Consider the following 21,723-nt stretch of genomic DNA (forward strand, 5'->3'; position numbering starts at 1 on the left):
TTTCAACATATTATCCATTTCTTAGTTAGAAAGTAATTTTTCAATTACTGCAAATAAACATAATTTCCATTTTTATTTTATTTCTTTAAGATTTTCCATCTCCATGTAAAATGAAAAATGGAAAACAAATGAATGTTCCACCAAGAGTTTTCGAAAAATGAATATGCCTTTAGCTTCTTTCCCTCCTTTTTTCCAACTTGGACCTAAGCATCAGAGTAACTATCTTTTTTCTTGACAAGGTTGTGCTACGTCCACATACATAATTTAGAAACTAAAAGATAGGTTTGCCAATTAAAAATACAATAGAAGAAATTAGCATAAAAGAAAAATAAAGAATGATATACATTTTTAATTTAAGGCTTACAAACAAATTATCAAGCTTTTGCCTTTAGCAGATGGCTTTGCTTAAAATAAACTCACAATTTCTCCCTCTCCGGCATATATAATTTCCTGATTTCAAATTGCTAGAGCTAACAGCCAAACAAAACACCAACTCTAACTCGATTACAGAATAATTATTAATTTAAGTAAACCTTGCACTGTTCCTTCTTCCCCACCACTTCTTTTTCACCCTGTCCAGGGCTCCTTCTTCATTTCCTAGTTTATTTAAAATTACCTTTGTTTCCCGTAGTCTAGCTCCATAATCCTTCTTCCAAGCTTCAAACATCTGCTTCAACCTTCTGAGTTCCCGGTCCGGATTCAAACTTGCTTCTACCTGACCGGATTTCACTTCTACCAAGAACTTGGCATCATCACCAAATACTTGACTCCTCTGCTCAAATTCTTCAGCTAACCTACTTATTACACTCAAACCTGCACTCATTGGTTTTACACCATGACCATTACTTTCTTGACCCCTGTTGTTACTTCCTGTGTCCCAGCTATAGTCCCTCTCATCACTTGGAGCATTGACAGATGCATCTGAGTTTCTCTCGGAATCATCAATAGCGAGGCTCTTCTTGGCAATGGATAAACTGGATTGCAGGGATCTCATCTGTTTCTGCCATACTTCTTCCATTGACTTCATTTTTAGCTCATATTCAGACCAACGACTCTCGTACTGTTGAAGACGTTGGTGCAGGATGTCATTCTCCTCTTCTTTCTCTCTAAGGGCAGCCTCAGCTTTAAGAACTCGTCTCTGTAGTTCGGCAAGAAATGATGCTTTCACCACTACCTCGTCTGACTCATTCCCCTGTGGTATTCCATTGTATTTGTTTAACGTTAAAACACATAAAATGCGTGTATGGAATAACATCAATACCATAATAAAGCAAAACTAAAACACAAAGCTAGATTTTTAATTTTCCGCTGATCTCCAAATTGAACAACAAAAACTTAGAATCTTGGGGTCATGCAACAGGCAGAAAAAGTAAACAGGAAAAAAACCATGAAAAAGAGTTTTACTGCTAAAGCAATTGACAGCATCTGTTCGATTGGGTTGGATCCTTGGATATAGAGATCGGCTTTTATTGATGCAAATTAAATGCTTTGTCCATGGAATAAAAACACAACTCTTACAAATAAAGAATTGGAAAAGGGTATACCTGGAAAGCTGCTTTAGTTGGGGTAATATTTTTTTTTTCTCTCTAGTGTGCGGATAAAATATGGAAAATAAGTTTCTTTATTTTAGCTGTTCAATTTTGTTTCTTTATTAAAGTGGGTAGATATCTAGTATATTTTTCTTTTCTATATATATTCCATTGTTTAGGAGATTGTGATTTAAGGATTCCAAGCAGCATTTCTCCGAGGCTTAAGAGTTTCTAATTCCTAAACTCACAGATCGAAAAGGTAACCTCTATAATAAACTCTTAATTTTCTCTTGTAAATTGTATGAAATGAAGAAAACATCAAACCAAATTGAAGAAAAGCATCTAAATATAAACCTTTAACTTATCCTAACCTAGACTTTCTAAATCCTACGCCTGTAACTCAATAACAAATAAGGGTTAAGGATTGTAACAGGCATGCGCTAATTTCTTATAGCTTGAGACAAATCGAGCATAATGCAGGTCAAATGTCAAATGAGTAAAGAAAAACTATCAAAATTGTCAGAAGAATCTGATTTAAGACCAGTGCATTGATAGCATAACTATATTATAAAGACATCTTAATATAAATTGCCTAAATACTTGAGATGAAAAATTAAAACTGAAGCTAAAAATATAATACTTTTCCTCAGCCCAAAGCTTCACATCTAAAATTCTTATAATTATGCATGCTTGTGCACATGGATGTTGGACAAAAGTAGCCAGTAGGTCTGAATTATAATTATTAATCACATATGTGCACATGAATATTAGTTGAGCTAGTAGCCAAGGGCGAATGTCCGCCTAATAGTGAAGGAGGTCAAAGGTGCAAGACAGTCTCCCCCCGTTTCATTTATTTCTGATGTACCAAAAAGGATGTCTTCCAAAATATTTAGATTAAATTAAACTACTCAAAAAGAAAAGACATTCAGGAATGCTATCAAATGGACATCAATTTCAACACATATGGAAGTATGAACAAAATTGCCCTGCAAATAAGTTATGAGTAAACATAGAAAACAACAAATAGCAGATAGAACAAGTACCTTGATGCCCCCAGATATCATTAATCCTATATTGCCCGAACATCTTCTAACCAACCATCCACGAACAACTGCATCATGCCACATGAAAATCAAGAATAAATTTCAGTAAACTTCCTGTATATCTTAGTCAGAATTGAGCTGACACTGGCTTACAATTCAGACAAAACCTGCCAAGTTTTTCAAAGGTTCTCTTATATGGCTATCAAAACACATTTGCCCCAACTAGTGACCATTTTCAACATACACAATTTTTAGTCGTCAAATGGACTTTAACCCACTAGAGTACAAACATTTGGAAACCCAAAAATAATCAGTCCTTGGCTACTGTTATCTAAAAACATGCAATTAAACAGAATTGTCTTAGTCAATTGAAATCTACCTGATTGTATTATAATTGATGCCTCATGGATGTCCTTGTATTTTTTCCTAGTGATTCTGCTTTTTATTTGTCTTTGTATAACAATTGCAGCTCTCTGTCTTTGCAGCAAGACAGCATATTCCTTTCTAATCTTCTCTCCCCGAATAACTGTGCAAAGAAATACGGCAGCCATCCAAGGTTATATAAGATCCATGTTTCCTTATAAGAAACATAATGATGATTCAAACAAATTTAAGTTCAAATACAAAGGGAATACATGACTGAAGAGTAGCAATTCCCTCCCTAAGCGCTCTAAGGTGACGACGAGCTTGGTGCCCTCTGAAACTGCTTTGAACACGTAAAATACCATGAAGGGTGCGGTTCCTTGTATCCTCGAGCACACCAATCTGCATGGATTTCATTGTCAAAAATCTATGCGTAAATAGTAAAGCATATCAATGTATAACGTATCCAGAAACATATTTTATTCATCTAACACCAAACAACAAAATATAATATAGAAAAATGAGTTTTTCAATTCAAAAAGATTGCGTCTTTACAGTAGATTAATGATGTTTACACTCATATAAGAATTCTAGAAATTGAGGTTTTACTGTAGATTAATGATGTTTACACTCACCAGAATTCTAGAAACCATAATATGTGTTACAAATCTAATAGAGGGAGAAAATATTCTCTTATGGTTCATGTAAAAAAGGGATAGTCATCAACAGTGGTCCTCATCCACGAGGCAAAAGTGTTCATCAGGTAATGATGACAAGATATAAATGTTGACCATGTGACAGAAAACACACTTGTGTGTTGTGTGCATGCATGTGTGTAGATTAATCATTTCACCTGTCCTGTTCGGAAAAACAACTTTGTGTAGCCAACTTGATACATCTCAGGCAATATATTGAACTGGTGAAGAATTGCAACTGAAACACTGAGAGGATCTTGAGATGCGACATTTTCCAGAAGAAGAAAGCCATATCTGTTGAAAAGACAAAATTACAATGTACTGAAGAATTATAAAAGAGACAAAACTTCAGAAGTTAAACCATTAAATTTCTTTACCTTCTGGCAAACTTCTGGTGTGACATTCTGGTTGGAAATCCAGACCTGGAGATACGAACAACCTCAAGGACCCCACAACATCTCAGCTGCTGCAATACTAGCCCTTGCTCGTATGACCCAGGAGATTGAGAATTGTTGGGCTTTATACAACGTATAAAATGTGGTGTGGTGTTCCCTAGGCGCTGCATCAGTTGAAACAGTTGACCCTAACCACCAAAATGTGCAGTTAATAAGAGCAATATGATAGAAAAGGCCAAAACATAAACTGTTCAAGCTATATTCCAGAAGAAGCAAAGGTAATGCAGAAACAATATATTAGGAGTGTCAGTGATTTCAGCAGTGGAGAAAAGACACGTGGGCACAATCAGTTACAACAATTGAGGCATTGGCTATATAGAGGAGTAGACAATAATAAGCAGGGCATGTTTTTGATGACCAATCATTTTTCAGCAGATTCTTCTGCATGAGGATTGTAATTCCTGTGGGTTGTTTGTCAACCTTTCTTTTCTCTTTTGTTTCCTTGTGTTCCTTCTTTTCTTGAGATATGATATTAGTAAAAGTAGAAGACTGGATTCTAAGATGAATGAGTCTTTTCTGATTGAATTCATTGAACCAATACAAATTTCAACAGCTCTTCCTCTGTTACATTCTTCTTTCGATTTGGGATAATACGTTTCTTTTAGTTATCGTTTTTGAAAGTTGTTCCCATAATCTTATCATATGCATGAGGCTGCAGGATGCTCATATTCCAAAACCTATGAATTTTATTAAAAAAGAACATGAAGAATAAGATGAAAAGCAAGATACTTTTTTTTACCAAAATTTTATACATGCACTGAAATAAATGCTAAATAAATTTAAGGAAAAGATGAATTAATCCAAAAAACATTACAACTAGAATTAAAGAATAAATTATGAAAAGGCTTTCTCATAATTCTCATTAAAAAAATCCATTTGCACTGGAACCACAACAACAAAATATCTAATGAATGATAGTGAATAAAGCCTTTGCTTTGCCCATAAGAAATCACTTCTTTTTGTATAGTGCATGAGAAATTTATGGAAGAAGCTTCTGAATTTGAACTCCTAACCTCCTATAACTATGAGACAAACACTCATCAACCAGGATATAAGCAAAATGGCAGCCCATAGGCTATCCTAATAATGTCTACTTTGGATCAAGCCAATTCCATCCTATACTGGATTGGCAAGACTGGAACGGAATTTGCAAGACTTGCACGATTTTGTCCTGCAGGTGAAATGAGGAACTTCCCATGAGGTCACCCATCCTAGGATTTCCGCCAAATGAGCACGCTTAACCTTTAAGTTCTTCCAACTGTCCACGCCATTCCACCAAAAGGCTCCTCCGATAATTAGTTTTCCTCTTTTCGATATATAATCCGATTCATTCCTGTGTCCCGCATTCCACTACCCATAGCTAACCTTGTCATCCTAGAAGCTAGCTAGGAGCTTGCTTAGGATTGCTTTGCCGGGTTGGGATGTCACAGGCCCACAAGCTTCCGCGTGATTCATCCTCGAACCATACATCTACTGGAGGGTGTGGACTAAAATTATAGAGGTGGAGCAAGATAATATAGTCTACGCCCAAAATTTCGAAAAATATTGTAACTGTAATACACACGTGTATTCCCCCATAATCTTGTGCACAACTTACTCATGATCATCATTCATCATCGACATGCTGACACAAGCAAGAAAGCAATAGGCTTAATACGTCTTAGTGCATCTCATAATACTTAAATATTTTCGCTTGAATGCAAACAAAACTCTGCAACAACATAAAAGTGATGCAATCGAGGAAAATTATTTTTATGTATTATTTTTGTTTCATGTTTAATTATGAAATTCAGATCTTTCTTGTCAGTTTATCTATATAGGAAATTCAGTGCTTTTTATTACTATTTTTATTTTCATTAGGAATATTCACAAAGTTGTTTCTTCCTAGTTTGAGATACCTAACCTTCGTAGGAGTAGAATTGTTCATCAAATACCTATACATAAAGTTATAAACTACTTATTTTCTTGGGGTCCATCCAGATGATTAATCATTTGAAAATGTTGATAATCATGCTGATTTTTTATGATTTTACACAAAGAACAAATCCAAATCTTCATTTCATTTCAAATGAATATCTATCCTAAACACACTCTAAAGTTCATTTATTTATTTATTATTATTATTATTATTATTATTATTATTTTGAACTTATCCACAGCTTATCCAGGCCTGCATCTGTTTAATGGTGCACGAAACCTGACTAGTCTTCATTCGTGTTGAGTCGACCTACTAAGGGGCAAAGCTCTCCCAATAGGCATTGTCTCCATACATGAGGACATCACGACATCAATTAAGGGAGAGTGCCAATTGCCGAACCACTCATACCAAAAACCCATTGCTGCAGCTTGGGTTTTCCATAATGAAATTTCAAGTATTTTGATATGAGTCAAGAAACTAGCATGCAGGTTTTCTCTCTTCTTTATCTTCTTTTCCCATGCTATCACTACTATCTCACTACTATCTTCTTAATCAAACCTAAACTTTCAGTCTTTACACCGAATCCCCAAAACAAAAAAATTTCTTAAGATTTGTCCACCATAAAAGCATTAATAGGCTGGTCACTTAACCTGTCCTACATCAAAAAGGTTATCAAGTTTGCCTTTATTGAGAATTTAAAATAGGGATTCATAATGTATGATTCATCAAAATGCTACCTTAAATTTTTCAAGCTTATGATACCATCATGATTGCACAATTTAATTTAAGTCAGGTTGATCACACCACTAGCAGCAGTATACCTTGAACTTTGTAGCAACACTCAGCTTTTGAGAATCTGCACCACCTGCTTTATATAAAGGACCAACTACAGGCTTCTCAGACTGAGCAAGCATACGGGAAGCAAATATCTGAGGAAGATGGCTTGAGCACGAGGACAAAAGTTGAATGGAATCTAAGTGTAATAAGTCCCTATTCTTCTCTAAAAATCCAGTTGTATCATACATAACCTGCACATTGAACAATGTAGAACCATAAACAGTCAGATAGCTTTAAATGAACAAGAATATTACAGCAACCTAAAATCCCTAAGCTCACCCCCATTCCCCATCTTGCTCTCTCTCTTTTCTATTATTTTTTGGTAAGTCAAGATACAATCTTCTAGCAGCTTGGTCATTAAGTAGATGTTGAATTGAACCCAACACTAAGGTTAATCCATTCTTTCTAAACCAGAAGATATGCACTCAATAAACTTCCTTTGCGCCTTGGGCATTGCCACAAGACCATCTTATAAAAATTTGAGCTACAAACAAAAAGCAAACGTGGTCTATTGGTTCACAAAATTTGCATACCTCCCCTGCGTAATGGCAAACCGTGAAGGCTTTGTCTCGCTCTCCTCTGAAACATGAATTAGAATGCAGATGCTGCTTCAGCTTGTTGGCAAATGTCAAATCTGTGCCATTTGGAAAAGTGGACTCCTCATCTAACAAAGATAATAACCCCAAAGGTTTCTGCACAAAAGATAAAAGAAAAAGAATCATTAAATTGCAGAAAAAAAAAAATCAGATAGCTCAGCAAGTTGCCATGTCCTAATTGTGATCCTCGTAAATTGAAAATTCACTATTTCAGCTTGTACAACAACCCATATTTACATTTATTGCAACTATAAAAAAAAAAAGTTTTACCACTATCAGCTTATTAACATACGTGGTAGACCCTTCTATCAACTGCCAACAAACATGTCATAACAAAAAGTTCACAAGCAAAATCTACATAATTCTGGCATAAAAATGGGACAAATATAAGTAACGAAAGTCAAGGGTAGCTAGAAATTAAGGCATAGACTTGGCTTTAATAATATGACAAAATACCATTCAATCAAATGAAACTAGAACTTGTGCCAAAAAGTTATTGGAGTCAACTTCCTACAACACCTATGCTGATGAAACTTTTCAAAAACACAAGTTTTTAAGTTTGGCCGTAAGATGATAAAATAATGATCTTAGTGCAAACAAACGCATCGAATTGACAACTGCATTAGGATAAAAGTCAATTCATTCCATTAAAAATTAATGGAATTGGTATGTCTTACACCTGAATAAATAGCATGAAGTAACTATTGTGCCTAAGGGTGGGCATGGGCCAGGCTTGACCTAAAATCAAGGCCCGGAGAGCAGGCTCAGCCAGGACACAGGCCTAAATGTCTAAGCCCAAGCCCTGTCCAGGCAAAAGTCTTAGGGCCTAGCCTCTGGTCAGCCCAAATTTTTAACTATTTTATTTTAATAAGTATTTACATTAAGTTTTTCAATATAAAATATAAATAACTCATATATCAAATTATAACAATGAAATAATTATTACTGTTGAAACAATTGAACATATTATTAAGAAATGTAAATCTTATTATTCTATTTTTGTATAAACTTAGCTTTAGCTTTTCGGGCCCTGCCCAACCTGAAATTTGCGCAGGCCTAAAATATTTGGCCCAAACCTACCCCCCAATGCCTAACCATAAGCTAGGGCCCTTTCTTTGACAGAGTCAGGATTAGGCTGACACACAGGCTGCCCAGACAATAAACACCCCTAATTTAAGCTCTATGATTTTTATGAGAACATTTTAAAGTCAACTCATCGCAGATTTTTACAGGACCTACCAAAAGGCATATTATAATAAAGGTATATATCTGTTCCTTGGAAACAAAAAAAGGAAATAAAGCACACATGCGAATTTCCAACAAAAGCTCTTTACCTTTTCAAAGAGATTGAGACAGTCTTGGTTGTCTTCAAAGTCAACTCTAGCCCAATCAATTCCATCCTGAATATATTCCTAGGAAAGACAAAAAAATCCAATAAGCAGATGTAGTGCAAATGTTCCATTTTGTTCACTAATTATATAGGCTACAGTATTATTCTGGTGGAATGTTGCATGATGTGGCCTTACAATTTGAGACTCAAGTATATGCTAGTTATGCTACTTATGAAACAAGTTTCTACTGAAGTCTATTTTTCCCCGAAAACCGGGAGTTTTTTCAATAATAAAGAGTTATTAACTTTCAATAACAGTTAAAATTTTGATCTTGTTCAAAAGGAAATTAATGGACAAATTCTGATTTTAAAAGTAGAGCGCACTACTCCATCAAAGCTCCTACAAACCATAAAGAAAGCATGATTTTTTAAAAAAATAATAATAATTCTTAAAATGATGATTGTTTATAAAAGTGTAACAATTAATTAGAATTTGAAGCAAAAAAAAAGTATACCAGGAAGTTTTTGAATAATATAGTTGTTAAAATTATAATGTTTTGATTGGAAATTCTTAAATTAGTTAAATTATGCTTTAATTGTGAGGACCTATGTAGAAATCAACCCATACTGCAAGTCCATTTTTTAACCCCTGAACTTAAAACTATTTGGTAATTACCTCTTGCTCCAACTTGAACAAGTGGCGGTTAAAGTGCTGTTGTAATCTCTCATTTGCATAATTTATGCAAAATTGCTCAAAACTATTCCTCTGTAAAAACATAACACATGAAAAAATTATTAAGTAAAATAATAAGAGAGAGAAAGAACGAAAATCATCTCTCGGTTGAAACATACTTCAAATGATTCAAATCCATAAATATCAAGAATGCTGATGGATCTTCCTGTTCGCCTTTTGCCAACTGCAAGAGATTTGTTGATTTGTTCAACCAACCACTCAAATAAGCAAGCATATATTGACTTTGCCAACGCGTCTCTTGTGTCAATGGCCTGAAAATAAAAGATAATATGTTCATCAATAGCAAAAGGTTCCTTACATGTATTTAATTTCAAACAAAATAGTCCATCCAAGTTATAATGTACTATCAAGGATAATGTACCGTTGTCTGTCTTTCAATAAGCAAGAATATTATTTTACCGAACTGGAAGGTTGCCAATTTTTATAAAAGAGGATAACCATATGTCAAGTATGTGAACCAAAGTTAAAATCCTTGAACTTTCAATATATATGAAACACAGTAAAAAAGTGGTGAGAAAAAATTGTGTTTAGAAACACAACATGATTACCCATTCAACATGAAGAATTGCACATAGTAGAACAATTAAAATCACCAATTTACATGCATTCACAAAACAAAAGTCACCAGATTAAGGAACATCCTCTGTTCTAAGAACTATGTCAACCCATGTTAAAACTGCTAGAATTTCTTTATCATGAAACGACTGATGAAGCAAATATTACAATAATTTCCTTCGAATATCATGTAAGCAAAGACAGTGACAAAGTGCAAGCATGTTAGATTTTGTGCACACATGCAGGGAGGGGGAGACACAGGAACACATGTTCTTAAAGTGCAATATGTTCTTAAAGTGCAATACAATATCCAAAATATGATGCATATCAGTTATCATGCAAGCCTCAACTAACCTAATGTGAATTTGTATATCCTTGAGACATTTAAGAGCAGAATCCTGAAGAACCTTGTGGAAACAACTTACACATATTTTACAATCATTATCCAATACAATTTTTTTGTTCTTTTTTTTCTTTTCACTGACACATATAAGATTTTGAATTACATGCTACATATGATCATCCATTTAACTTAATTAACTAGGTTCCTGGACTGTCACAACAGCATGAGGGAGATCGTCTAACTTCCAAATGTTCATTTGGAAAAAAATGTACCAAAAAAAAAAAAAAAAAACCAGTTTAAAAAAAATTTTATGGAAAAAAAAAAAAAAGAAGAAAGAAAGAAAACAAAATGATTTACAGATATCCATGTTCCACAAAATGTAGCCATGTTTACTTCCACAAATGGATTTAAGTTTCAAACACAATAACAATCACAGTCATGATCATGTGTGATAGAATCAGAGCCCTTGTGAATGCATAATAATGTTACACAACTCTTTTGGGGGGTAGCAAATTACACTACATGCATAAATTAGTGAAAGTGTTCTGATCCTAGTTGCAAGACAAGTTATGGGACTTGACTTGGATCCCACATTGAGACTATGAGATTTCAACGTGGGACTCATATGAAGTTGGACTCTCCAAACTCAACAGCTAGCTTTTGAGCTATGATTCTCTCCCACGGTCATATCAGAAAGCTTCCTAAACCTTAAATGTAAGTCTATTTGTCAGTGTGAAAGTGAACATAAATACAAAACATAGAAAAGAAAAAGAAAGATCATCGTATTTTATTTTCATTAGCCATAAACAAAAGTCAAAGTAAAATAAAACAAGCAGCCATCACTACTTGTTATAACTCCAGTAAGTTTTTGGTTTGCCAAGCAACATTACATTGAATTTCATACACATAAAAGATTTACTTTGCCTTTTAGTATAAATAAAAGAGACCAATCACAAATTACATGAGAACAATAGCCACAATAGCCATATTTTTTTAATTGTCTTTATGTACAAGTAGTTGTTGGTAATGGCTGTTGACTTTATAAAATGGCTGCAATCACTATTAATTATATTGCTAAACTTCTGTTCAACAAAAAAGGCAATGTTAACAATAGACCAAAGATTCGTTACATAAGAGCATTGCAAAACAGTAACAGCCAATATTTAATTTCATGCTCACTTTGGTAGTTCCATTTACACCATTGATATCACATTAACATATATACTAGTTTTGGAGTGTGCAATAAAGGAAGAAGATTATGGATCCCCAAAAAATTTTCTTACCTGCGATAATTTTAGCTTCTGGACAATGTTGTCATTGCCTACTCTCATTTTGCGAGTTGATAAAGCTAACTTAAGCGCCCCAACATCACATCCAATCAATTTGGCAACAGTAGTTAGACCTGAAACAAGAAACACATAGGTTTCAGCGCAATAATTGGTTACCACCATCCTTCAAATCTCTTCTCAACCCCACAAAGTAAATAAATAAACAAATAAAGGAATAGTAATACACCCTCCGTCCACAAATAGAAGTACTTAATTCAATTATGGAATGTCCAAAAAATAACTAGTCCATTTTCTTTTCCAGTTAAAAGTTGGCTTTGTAAAATAATACCCCCGAAATGACTTCCATTGATCTTTGTGCCAATTTCTCACTTAAATAATGCTAGATCAGAAATTGAACAGTACAGAACAGATAGAATTTTGACAATCACTAAGACAAATTAATTAGAAAAATTATCACAACAATACAATTAAATCCTTTCCATTTTCCCATTATTAAATAACAAACTGCACAACCAACACATCCCAGGATGTTCAGGATTTATAGTAAATTAGCACATTTCAACCTTGAATCTAATGAAAAATTAACCTGAATTCATTAATGCTAACTTAATTAGTGAGGCAGCATAATGAGGCAGCATAACATAAACTTGACTTAATGAAGTAATATTGATATTAAAATAATAGAAGGAAGAGATTCAGGGACTGCTAAGTAAAAAAGCACTAAATAAGAAGGCCTTATTTTGAATATTTTTTCCAACTTTTCTTCTTTTGGATGTTTTGAACATTAACTGGGAGGTATTGATATTCCCAATTCTAGCAAACAACTTTTGTAGCTGTCTTTCTTAACCCCTTTCCTTTTTCTAACCCAAACTTTTAATTTCCCCATTATCTACAGCATGGGCACAATAACAACAGGTAGCAAATAAATTAAATCTCAAAATGTGAAAACATCCAACATTCATATCATTCTTCATGTCTTTACTTCTTGAAGAATCTTACTCTCATCAGTCACAGGTTCAACATGATTTTCATTATCAACAATGATAAATGAGATGTTTCCCAACCATAATACAGCTGCAAGCATTGAGAATACACTCTCTTGGTCTTCCTTGCTGACATGAACAATATCCAAAGCTTCCTAAAAAAGGGTACAGAGCAATGAGATCAACATCCATAACAAATACCTAGTCCTCAACATAAACTTAATGAAAAATAAATGAATAATAGAAGCAAGAAAAAGAGAAAATTTTACCTTAACAACATAAAAGCGTTCAGCATCATCAACCCCATTGATCGAGTAACAATTGCTCTGCCTCAAATACTTGTACTCACTTGCACTCTTCAAACATATCTTCTCTGTACCATGACAGCAGATAACATAAAGTTCAAACTTTAAATATCCACCAACCTCAGAAAAGAGAAAACACAATTTAGGAGAAGAAATGACTCATGTCCAACAGGCCCAAGCACTAATAAAGCAGCCATTAAAAAATATGGAACTTCAAATGGTAGCTCCTTTGTCACCTGTGGCAAAAATTATCGTCTACTTTTTTGGATATACTATATCATAGAGTCTATCTCTCAAAAGTATAAATACCATAAGTGAATAGAAGTGGCTAAAATTTGTAAATTTTAATAAAGCCCCAGATATCATCATTTCTATTAAATATTAATAAATAATTATTCCACAGGATGTATGAACAAGAAAGGGTTTTTTATTTACAATAAAATGCCTACAGAAAATATATCCACTTTACAGTCTTCAAAATGTGAAACAACATTGAACAAACTCAATAAAAATTCACAGCAATTGATACCTCTAAGGTCAGGTGGGGCCCCAGCACAAAGCTGATAAAATATGTGATATGACCTTTCTCCTTCCATGCACTGGACCACTCTAGACTGTTTATATAATAAGATTAAATTAGCAACATGATAAAAAAAAATGTCAGGACACGATCAAATGCCAGAGGAATGAATGATTTACCTTTTCAAGTAAAACTGTGTGCCAAACAGGAGCAAAACATAGTTCAAAACCAAGAGTAAGAAAATTTCCAAAAGTTAAATTGAAAATAGATAAAATGTCATCTCAGGACCTCAATGATTCAAATGGTCTTACAAGTTTGAATTTTGGCACCCGATATTTTTCCAGTTTCACTGAAATGAATTTCAATCAGCTTTCCCTGCAATGAGTTCAGGAGAAAATATTAGTATCTATTGTGAGAAAACTTCAATACCTAAATTCTGGTTTCTGGTTATCAGTATCACTATTTCCAACCTTAAGGATAAATTTATCAACTTTATGAACACAGATTTTTCAGCAAAGAATGTGACACTCACAAAACGACTTGAGTTGTCGTTCCTCAATGTTTTTGCATTGCCAAATGCTTCTAAAATGGGATTAGTTTTCAGTATTTCATATTCTATGCCACTGCCACCTCCAAGAGCAGCCAAATATTGCATTGCTATCTTTGCTGTCTCAGTTTTTCCTGCCCCGCTTTCACCGCTGGGAAAATAAAGAACAAAATAAGATAAGTTAATAAAACATTTCAAGCTTTTACTGCGTTAAATCATTAGCAAAAAGAATGAGCTCATGCACCTAAAAAAATGATTTGCTTCTCAGTTTCCAACATGTTACTATTTCATATATCATGTACTCTGCATATGTCACAACAACCTTTTATTTCGAAAAAGCTCAAATAGGTCCCTGAACTTTCAGAATGCAAATTTTATCCCAAGGAGTTTTTTTCACTTTCAACGGTAGTCTATGAAACAAGTAATCGAATTTAGGCAACCCAAATGACAAACGATTTTAACTTGTCCCAAACTTAGTGGAACATGGATGAGTATAGATCACCCAACCCACCCCCAACTTTTCCCTTAGGAAATCTATATTTCTGTACTACAGTCTTGAGTTTTATAAATATGGAAAACTTTTGATTTTTTAAAACGCGCTATTCATTGCACTATGTTGTTCTCAAACTTCAACATATAACATTGAAAATTTTATATATATGCAAAGAACATATAAAGTATGATTTTTTTTAATAAAATAAAATTACAAAAACAAACAGGATACCAATACCTATAAAAAATTTTTTCACCCCACCCATTTCCTAATGGGACCTGATGGGCATCATAAAACCAGCCCCTGCCTAATGCCATTCCCAACTTTCAAAATTCTCATCATGAATAGACTCTATCATAAAGATCCAAAGCAGATTTCAAGGAAATATAAAATCTTTTGCCATTATTTATCATATATCATAGAGCCTCACCCGAGCATACAACATGAAAACGACAATAAGTCAAAAAGAAAAAGGTCTTTCCATATCTAGAACAAGAGAAAGGCAGAATTAGTTCCTCAAGAAAAACATAAAGAGGTAGGAGAGATACAATTTATTGGGAAGTGAATCGTCCATTGAATAATAATAAAATAACTAAAGGACATATAATTGACTGAGGTGAAGCTAGCACAAGCCAACTGGTTTTGTGCAAGTGGTTACAATGTTCAGTCACTTATAAGCCCATTTGTGTATGGGCCCATGGACTCTAACATGTTATTAGAGCCAGTTGAAGCCCACCGCAAGACAAAGCTAAGTTAACCGGCTTATTAATGTTGGCCAAGTTAACCAGTTGCACTTGAGGAGGTGTAATTGAATAATAATAATAAAATAACTAAAAGACTTGTAACTGAATGGGTACTGGACCTAACACAAGCCAGTTGGTTTTGCACATGTGGGTTCTAACAGTCACTTACTTATAACAGTTCTTTCCTTTTTCTGGTTGTTTCTGAACGCGAGACTTGCGTCCCGATCCCTCTTAGATATTTTAAGGCAAATTATTTAATCATATCCCTTAGCATTAACAACTATACTAGTTTCCTTTATAACAAAATTAAACAGTCACAACATGATGAGTAAATGTATCAGATGGTGATTATGATTTGAAAAAATTGATAATAACTCCATATGCACGCCTACTAGAGTCCTTCCTCCTAAAATCATGTTGCTCCAAAAACGGCAACTTAAAAGATATTCCTCAAGAAAACACATCCTGATGAACATCCACGGAGCTCATAACAAGAAAATTGACACAGGCATTCAGGTTAATAGATAAGAGAAGTATCAAATGCAAGATGCCATATTTTGATATAAATAATGCCTCATCAGGTAACCCTTGTTAAAGTATTTGGAAGCATGCATCTTCATCAGTTTAGTGTTGCAATAAATGAATTAGAAGAGATGCATAAAGAAGCTTGAAGAAGCATAAGGTTAGAACAAAAAATTAGTGCACTGCTTGAAATAAAAATATAACTGAATAAGAATAACAAAAATCACAAAAGAAACCATAAAAAGGACTTGGCTCTACTAACCTTATGATGATAGATTGATTTACTTCATCTGGAGAGAGAAAACAAGAAAACAAATAAGAATCATATATATATAGGTTATGAAACATCAAAGTTAATCCTAAAAAGTAAAGAAAAACCATCACCTCGTATCATTTCCCTAATGGCCGTGTCTGTAATGGCATACACATGTGGCCTCTCAATAGATTTATTCTTATATGCTTCAATGTACTTATTGCCATATAAAGGAACTTCCTTAAATGGATTGATGGCCACCAACACTGGCCCTGCTTTTGTCTAAATTGCACAAAATTCATCCCAAAGGCATTGGAAAGTTTATATTTTAGTAAATGTATCAAATGAAACATAACCGCAACATGAACACTTACATAAATCATGTCTTGATTGTATCTGTACTGAAGATTGTACAACACTGATGGCTCATTTAAGTAACTAAGTTGCATGAGATCATCTACACCATCAAGGATATCAGGATTTGCTTGTACTAGATTTTCAGACTTCACTTTTAAAACCTATAATTGGAATACAAGTGAAATTGAATCAAACACCTAAATCTAATACAAAAACGTCTTTGGAACTATTCAGAAAAATTTTACTTACTTTCCCATCAGAAAGTGAAATAAGAGAATCAGTCCCTGATGTTGATATAATTTTCCCCAGCTGCCAATCCCCATTTGAAATTTGAAACCAAAACTGGATTTTCTGAAACAGGAAAAGGAGTCGGTAACCAAGATCAACAAAAAATTATAACATTTTAGATCCAATCACTTCACCTCAATAAAACAAGGCTATAGATGTGCATCCACAACTAGTTTCACCACCATCAAATCAAAAACTATTCTGATCCTACAAAAATACCTTTTTTTTAGCATAGGAGGTGGTGTCACCCCACCTACGTTCAGTATGCGATGGGGAGACCGAGGGTGAAGGTGAAGTGACAGCATCCAAGTCCTCATCACCCGAAGAGGGCCTGTCCTCAATGGAGATCCCATTTTGTCCACTGTACGGCGAATCCTCGTTGAAATCATTACCAACTCCATCAACTGCTACATTGCCTAAATTATCATTTTCAGGAATACTTGAGCAGACTGCATCACTATTTTCTACATTCATACCATTTGATTTTTCCAACCGATCAGATGTTGGTGAACCAGTCAACCTAAAACCAACAGGCAATGACTTGATTGATTGCAGAGAAGGCAGGGCCTGGGACTTCTGTGACATTTTTTCCAATCCTGAGGATAGAGTTCCCGTAGATTCCATTAGATAAAGATAAATCAAAAAGGTGAGAGTTCAGTTTTCACCAAGAAAGTCTCCCTACCAAACTTTATCACAAGACCCCACTTAGCAACTTATATGATTAGCGTAATGGAGGGGACCATAATTGTAGAAACAGGCCCTAGTGCCGCTCAATACTTGGTCACCATTGACAACTCCGCAGACTAATCCAACCCAAAAAGATGGAAAACTCTTTCAAGTAAACCAAATCAATAGAAGTCTTCGATAGTAGATACTTGTCAAATTATAATTCCCAAATTAAAATTGTTTAGAAATTGAATCAGTTGTTCAAGTTCTTGGTTGGATTCTGATCTTCAAATTCTTCTAAAAGCAAATGCCAGTCTACGCACTTCAAACTATGCAAAAAAAATCGTTACAGTGGCTGTGAACAAAAAGCAAAGCAATTTAATATCATAAATATATCTGCAAGACTTAATTAGAACATGCTTCGGCAGAGCAGGTCAAGCCATTTGCTTGCTGAGAACACATAGCAGGGGAAAGAAATAGAAACAATAACTAAAAGACTCATTGTCTCCATTTCCTTCCATTTAGCTCCATTTTCTCAGCAATCAAGCAATGCATTAACGTTAAAAGCAAAGAATATGCTAAAACTCCACCGATCTAGTAACAGAATTTGGATTATCCACATTTGAAGACACAATATATGTCAGAAATCACCAGAAAAGGAAAGAAAACGTTAATGACCTTGACAAAGTCAAAAAATAAAAATAAAAATAAAAATAAAAAAGCAAAAAACAAAAGGAATCAACTCCTCAACAAACAGCTTAGAAGCTCAGATCGATCTCAAAACCCTAGATTATGCAGAGAATTAGAAATTGCAGAGAACTAAAAATATACTGTGAAATGAGCTTTCTTTTCAAACATCAAAAAAAAGTGAAAAGAAAATTCGAAATTCAAAGGAAAACAAAAAAGTAAACACGTACACACCAACCTTAAAAATAGTAGAAAGAGCATATACTATGTAGGAAGATGCTCAAACAGAGAAACCGTTTGGTTTGCGAGAATGTGAGGAGAGAGAAGAAGATTTGAATGGAAAATTCAAGGCGTGTGGCGCAGCAGCTTTTTCTTTGCTTCACACATATATTTTAAAAATAATGGAAAAAGAACTGCCTTTTAAAATATTTATTATTTATTCAATTTTCTGGATTATTATTTTTTTAAACTGGAATTTTTCAATTTTTGGGTTCCTAAGCGGAACGGTGACGGTTTGATGAGATGTGATCTCTTTTTATTGTTTGATTATGATAGCTGTTTTTCCTTTATTTACCGACCTAACTTTAGAAATTTTTACCAGCTTAATTTATTTTCAAATGATGTACAGGCATAGCAATCCTTTGGCAAAAAGATCGACGAGTATCTGCATTAAGTACTATAAAAATATGTTTGGTTGAATGTAACAAACAAAAATTACATTTATATGATTGATTGTATCGTTTGCATAGTTTTTTTTTTTTTTTTTCTATTTCATAATGTAATGAGCATTATAATTATTTTATATCCTATTTCATTTACTAAATATATCCAATTTAAAAGTTTAAGCTAATAAATTAGGTGAAGAGAAATTGATGTGTGTTTATATAAGTGTGTATATGTGTATATATATATATATATATATATATATATATTAGTTTTCTCAAATTCATAGTTAATTGTATTCGTTGATTTTTTTACTTATTGTAAGTAATTATAATTTAATTTTTACATATAATTTTTTGTTATTTTTAATGAATTATAATATTACAAAATGTTTATATTATTAAAAATCTAAAAGTATTTATAAAATAAAAAAAATCTTATGACATAATAAAATTAAAAAAAATAAATAAATTTTCTCAAAATAAGAAGTAATTTGACTTAGCATATTACATTAAATTTATATTATAAATATTATATAGTATAGTTAGATTGCTATTATAATAATTAATATATTAATGATTGTTTTACAGCATTGTTTATAATTTTGATATTTTTCCTTTTACTTTTACTATTTGCTAAAGTCAATAAGCACATGGTTAATTTATAATATTTTTTTTCGTATTAAATGGTTTGCTAATATAACATTATATATTACAATTCTATATTTTATATACATTTCTAGTGAGTTTTATTTTCTATTTTACATCAACAATTAATCTTATAATATATTCGTTACTAAATAATAATAAATTTCATTCATTCTTTATAGAATAAGTTACTTGAAGAAAATAATTATAACCAACAAATTAAAAATCTATTAAAAGTAATAATTATACAATATTATATTTTTACTATATTTAATATGTATATTATACAGCATAATATAACCGATAAAAATTAGATTATTTTTCTTTTTTCAATTAATAAAATTAAAATTCTTAAAGATATTATATTTAATATATACTTTATTAAATATAAATTTAATATATACTTTATATAGTATATAATATAATTATTATTTTATCCATTAGAATTTAGATTTTAAATAGAAAATTAATATGATCAATTAAAATTAAATTACATTTATGTTTAACCAATAAAATTAAAATCTTTAATGATATTTTTGTCGATCCGCTTAATAGGGGCATTTTTGACAATCTTAATTTTTCTCATCTCCATTCCTACTTTTATATATATATATATATATATATATATATATATACTTCTTGTTTTTAATTCATAATCACGTGAAATCTTTAAACTACTTAAGATGTTATGTATCAGTAGTCGATATGAATTAATAGATATGTTAGGCTTTAGTGGCAAAGAAGTAGTAGAACAAAAAAACTGAGCAAATTAGCCATATGTCAAACTCTATTAATACAAGGCGATAGACGTTATGGTAAAGCTGAATATTACATTTCAAACTCTATTACATTTCTTTTGTATTAATAATGAAGTGATGGTGAAGTGGTTTGATGGAATGATGGTTGTGGCGTGGGGGTGGTGTAATTGTTAGTGGTGGTGTGGTGCTAATTACATTATACATTTACAAACAATCATAAAAATAGAATGATGATTATATTTCATAAATGTTTCAATCACGTGACTAAACATAGTAATGGAATATCAACTACATTCCGTTAAAATATAATTTTCATTGTATTACATATTTGATTACATTATATTGCATTACATCAATCAAACATAGCCTAAAAGTATGACCCTTTTTTATTAACGAGTTGTACCAGACAATCTATTCCAAATTTTAAAACCATATGTAAAAGTAAAGCATCAACATGAAAATATACTAAAAATAATCATTCTTCTAGAGACGACTTATTGAATAGTAAAGTTATAGTGTCTAAACTTTTGATTTTTTGTTAATTTGGTGTATGAACAGTAAATCTTTCCAATTAGGTTCAAAATTTTTAAAAGTCAACTAATTGTTAACTAATGATATGGTAAGCTCAATATGATTTTCTAATTTTTAAAAAAGCCAATTAATTGTTAACTGATGAAGTGGTAAGCTAAATATGATTAAGCAATTAACAAGACCCACAAAAATACAGTCAGCATCCTACACTTGCATTTATTGCTATGCACTGTTTATTCTAGTTCCTACTGCTTTTTTAATTAAGATATATGTAAAACAGTTAGTCAAGGCGATTAATTTGAACGCAACTTGACTTCTTATCAATATTAATGATTGAAAAAAATTTTGAGTCTTAGATGAAATGAACATACTAGAATTAGAGTATTCTATGAGATCTGATATTTCTTTCTATCATACTATGTATTTTTGTTTTTCTAGTATATAAAGTTGTACTGTATAAAGATATAGGCTTAACAAAGCTGAGTTAAAAAAAAAAAACCTAATCTGACATGGCAAAACTAGAAAATAACCATAAAACCATTATACATTGTTCTCCCTTAATTGATTGAGCAATTTATATTTGGTAAATACAAAATCAACATCAAGGAATACAAGGTAAGCTATTTGTTCTCCAATGAGCCTTTAGCACCATCAACTAAAAAAAAAAAAAAACATTCATTAATAAAATAACCGTAAAGACTAACCAACCTTAATTATATTTATAATCAAGATGAGCTTAATGAAGAAAAAGCAAAGGAAACTAAAGAAACTCACTATTACATGTGATAGTTGTAGTAGCTTCCAGTACCTTTACATGAGAGATTAACACTATATTTCTCTTCACTAGAGAAGAAATAAGCTTTCCACCAACTGTCAAGCGCTACTCGTATATGTTACGTGTAATAGAAAGAATCAACATCCAAAAGAAAAAAAAAAAAGAAGAATAACATATCTCACCAATTCAACAAAGAACAAAGATAGAGTGAGCTAAAGAGCAATACAACGAAAGAATTAGAGAACAATAGGAGGTCTCCATGAGTAATGACCAGATAT

At 32.6% G+C, this 21,723-nt stretch overlaps 1 protein-coding gene across 7 annotated transcripts; it reads right to left on the bottom strand.

The window, feature by feature from the left end:
* Window positions 1-291: 291 nt before the first annotated feature.
* On the bottom strand, window positions 292-18,466 carry LOC149499103 (myosin-1-like). Of its 7 annotated transcripts, XM_089719640.1 has the most exons (26): window positions 18,310-18,465; window positions 17,401-17,739; window positions 17,195-17,314; window positions 16,938-17,122; window positions 16,680-16,781; window positions 16,448-16,591; window positions 16,205-16,355; window positions 16,083-16,110; window positions 14,048-14,213; window positions 13,827-13,890; window positions 13,695-13,708; window positions 13,525-13,609; window positions 12,960-13,063; window positions 12,707-12,845; window positions 11,702-11,820; window positions 9,619-9,771; window positions 9,443-9,532; window positions 8,771-8,848; window positions 7,374-7,532; window positions 6,825-7,031; window positions 4,008-4,213; window positions 3,789-3,924; window positions 3,208-3,337; window positions 2,952-3,098; window positions 2,573-2,640; window positions 292-1,192 (listed from the first exon to the last, which is right to left on the bottom strand). In XM_089719640.1, the coding sequence occupies exons 3-26, from the start codon at window positions 17,301-17,303 to the stop codon at window positions 524-526; spliced, it is 3,453 nt and encodes a 1,150-aa protein (XP_089575766.1). In that variant the 5' UTR covers window positions 17,304-17,314; window positions 17,401-17,739; window positions 18,310-18,465; the 3' UTR covers window positions 292-523. The 7 variants fall into 7 exon arrangements, with proteins under 7 accessions (XP_089575766.1, XP_089575758.1, XP_089575763.1 ...); XM_089719632.1 differs by having other exon boundaries at window positions 16,938-17,314; XM_089719637.1 differs by having other exon boundaries at window positions 17,195-17,739.
* Between the last annotated feature and the right edge of the window lie 3,257 nt (window positions 18,467-21,723).

The sequence above is a fragment of the Jatropha curcas genome, chromosome 1, assembly GCF_041381405.1.
Source record: "Jatropha curcas cultivar XTBG-Jc1 chromosome 1, XTBG_Jcur_1.0, whole genome shotgun sequence".
In the NCBI taxonomy this organism is placed as follows: domain Eukaryota; kingdom Viridiplantae; phylum Streptophyta; class Magnoliopsida; order Malpighiales; family Euphorbiaceae; genus Jatropha; species Jatropha curcas.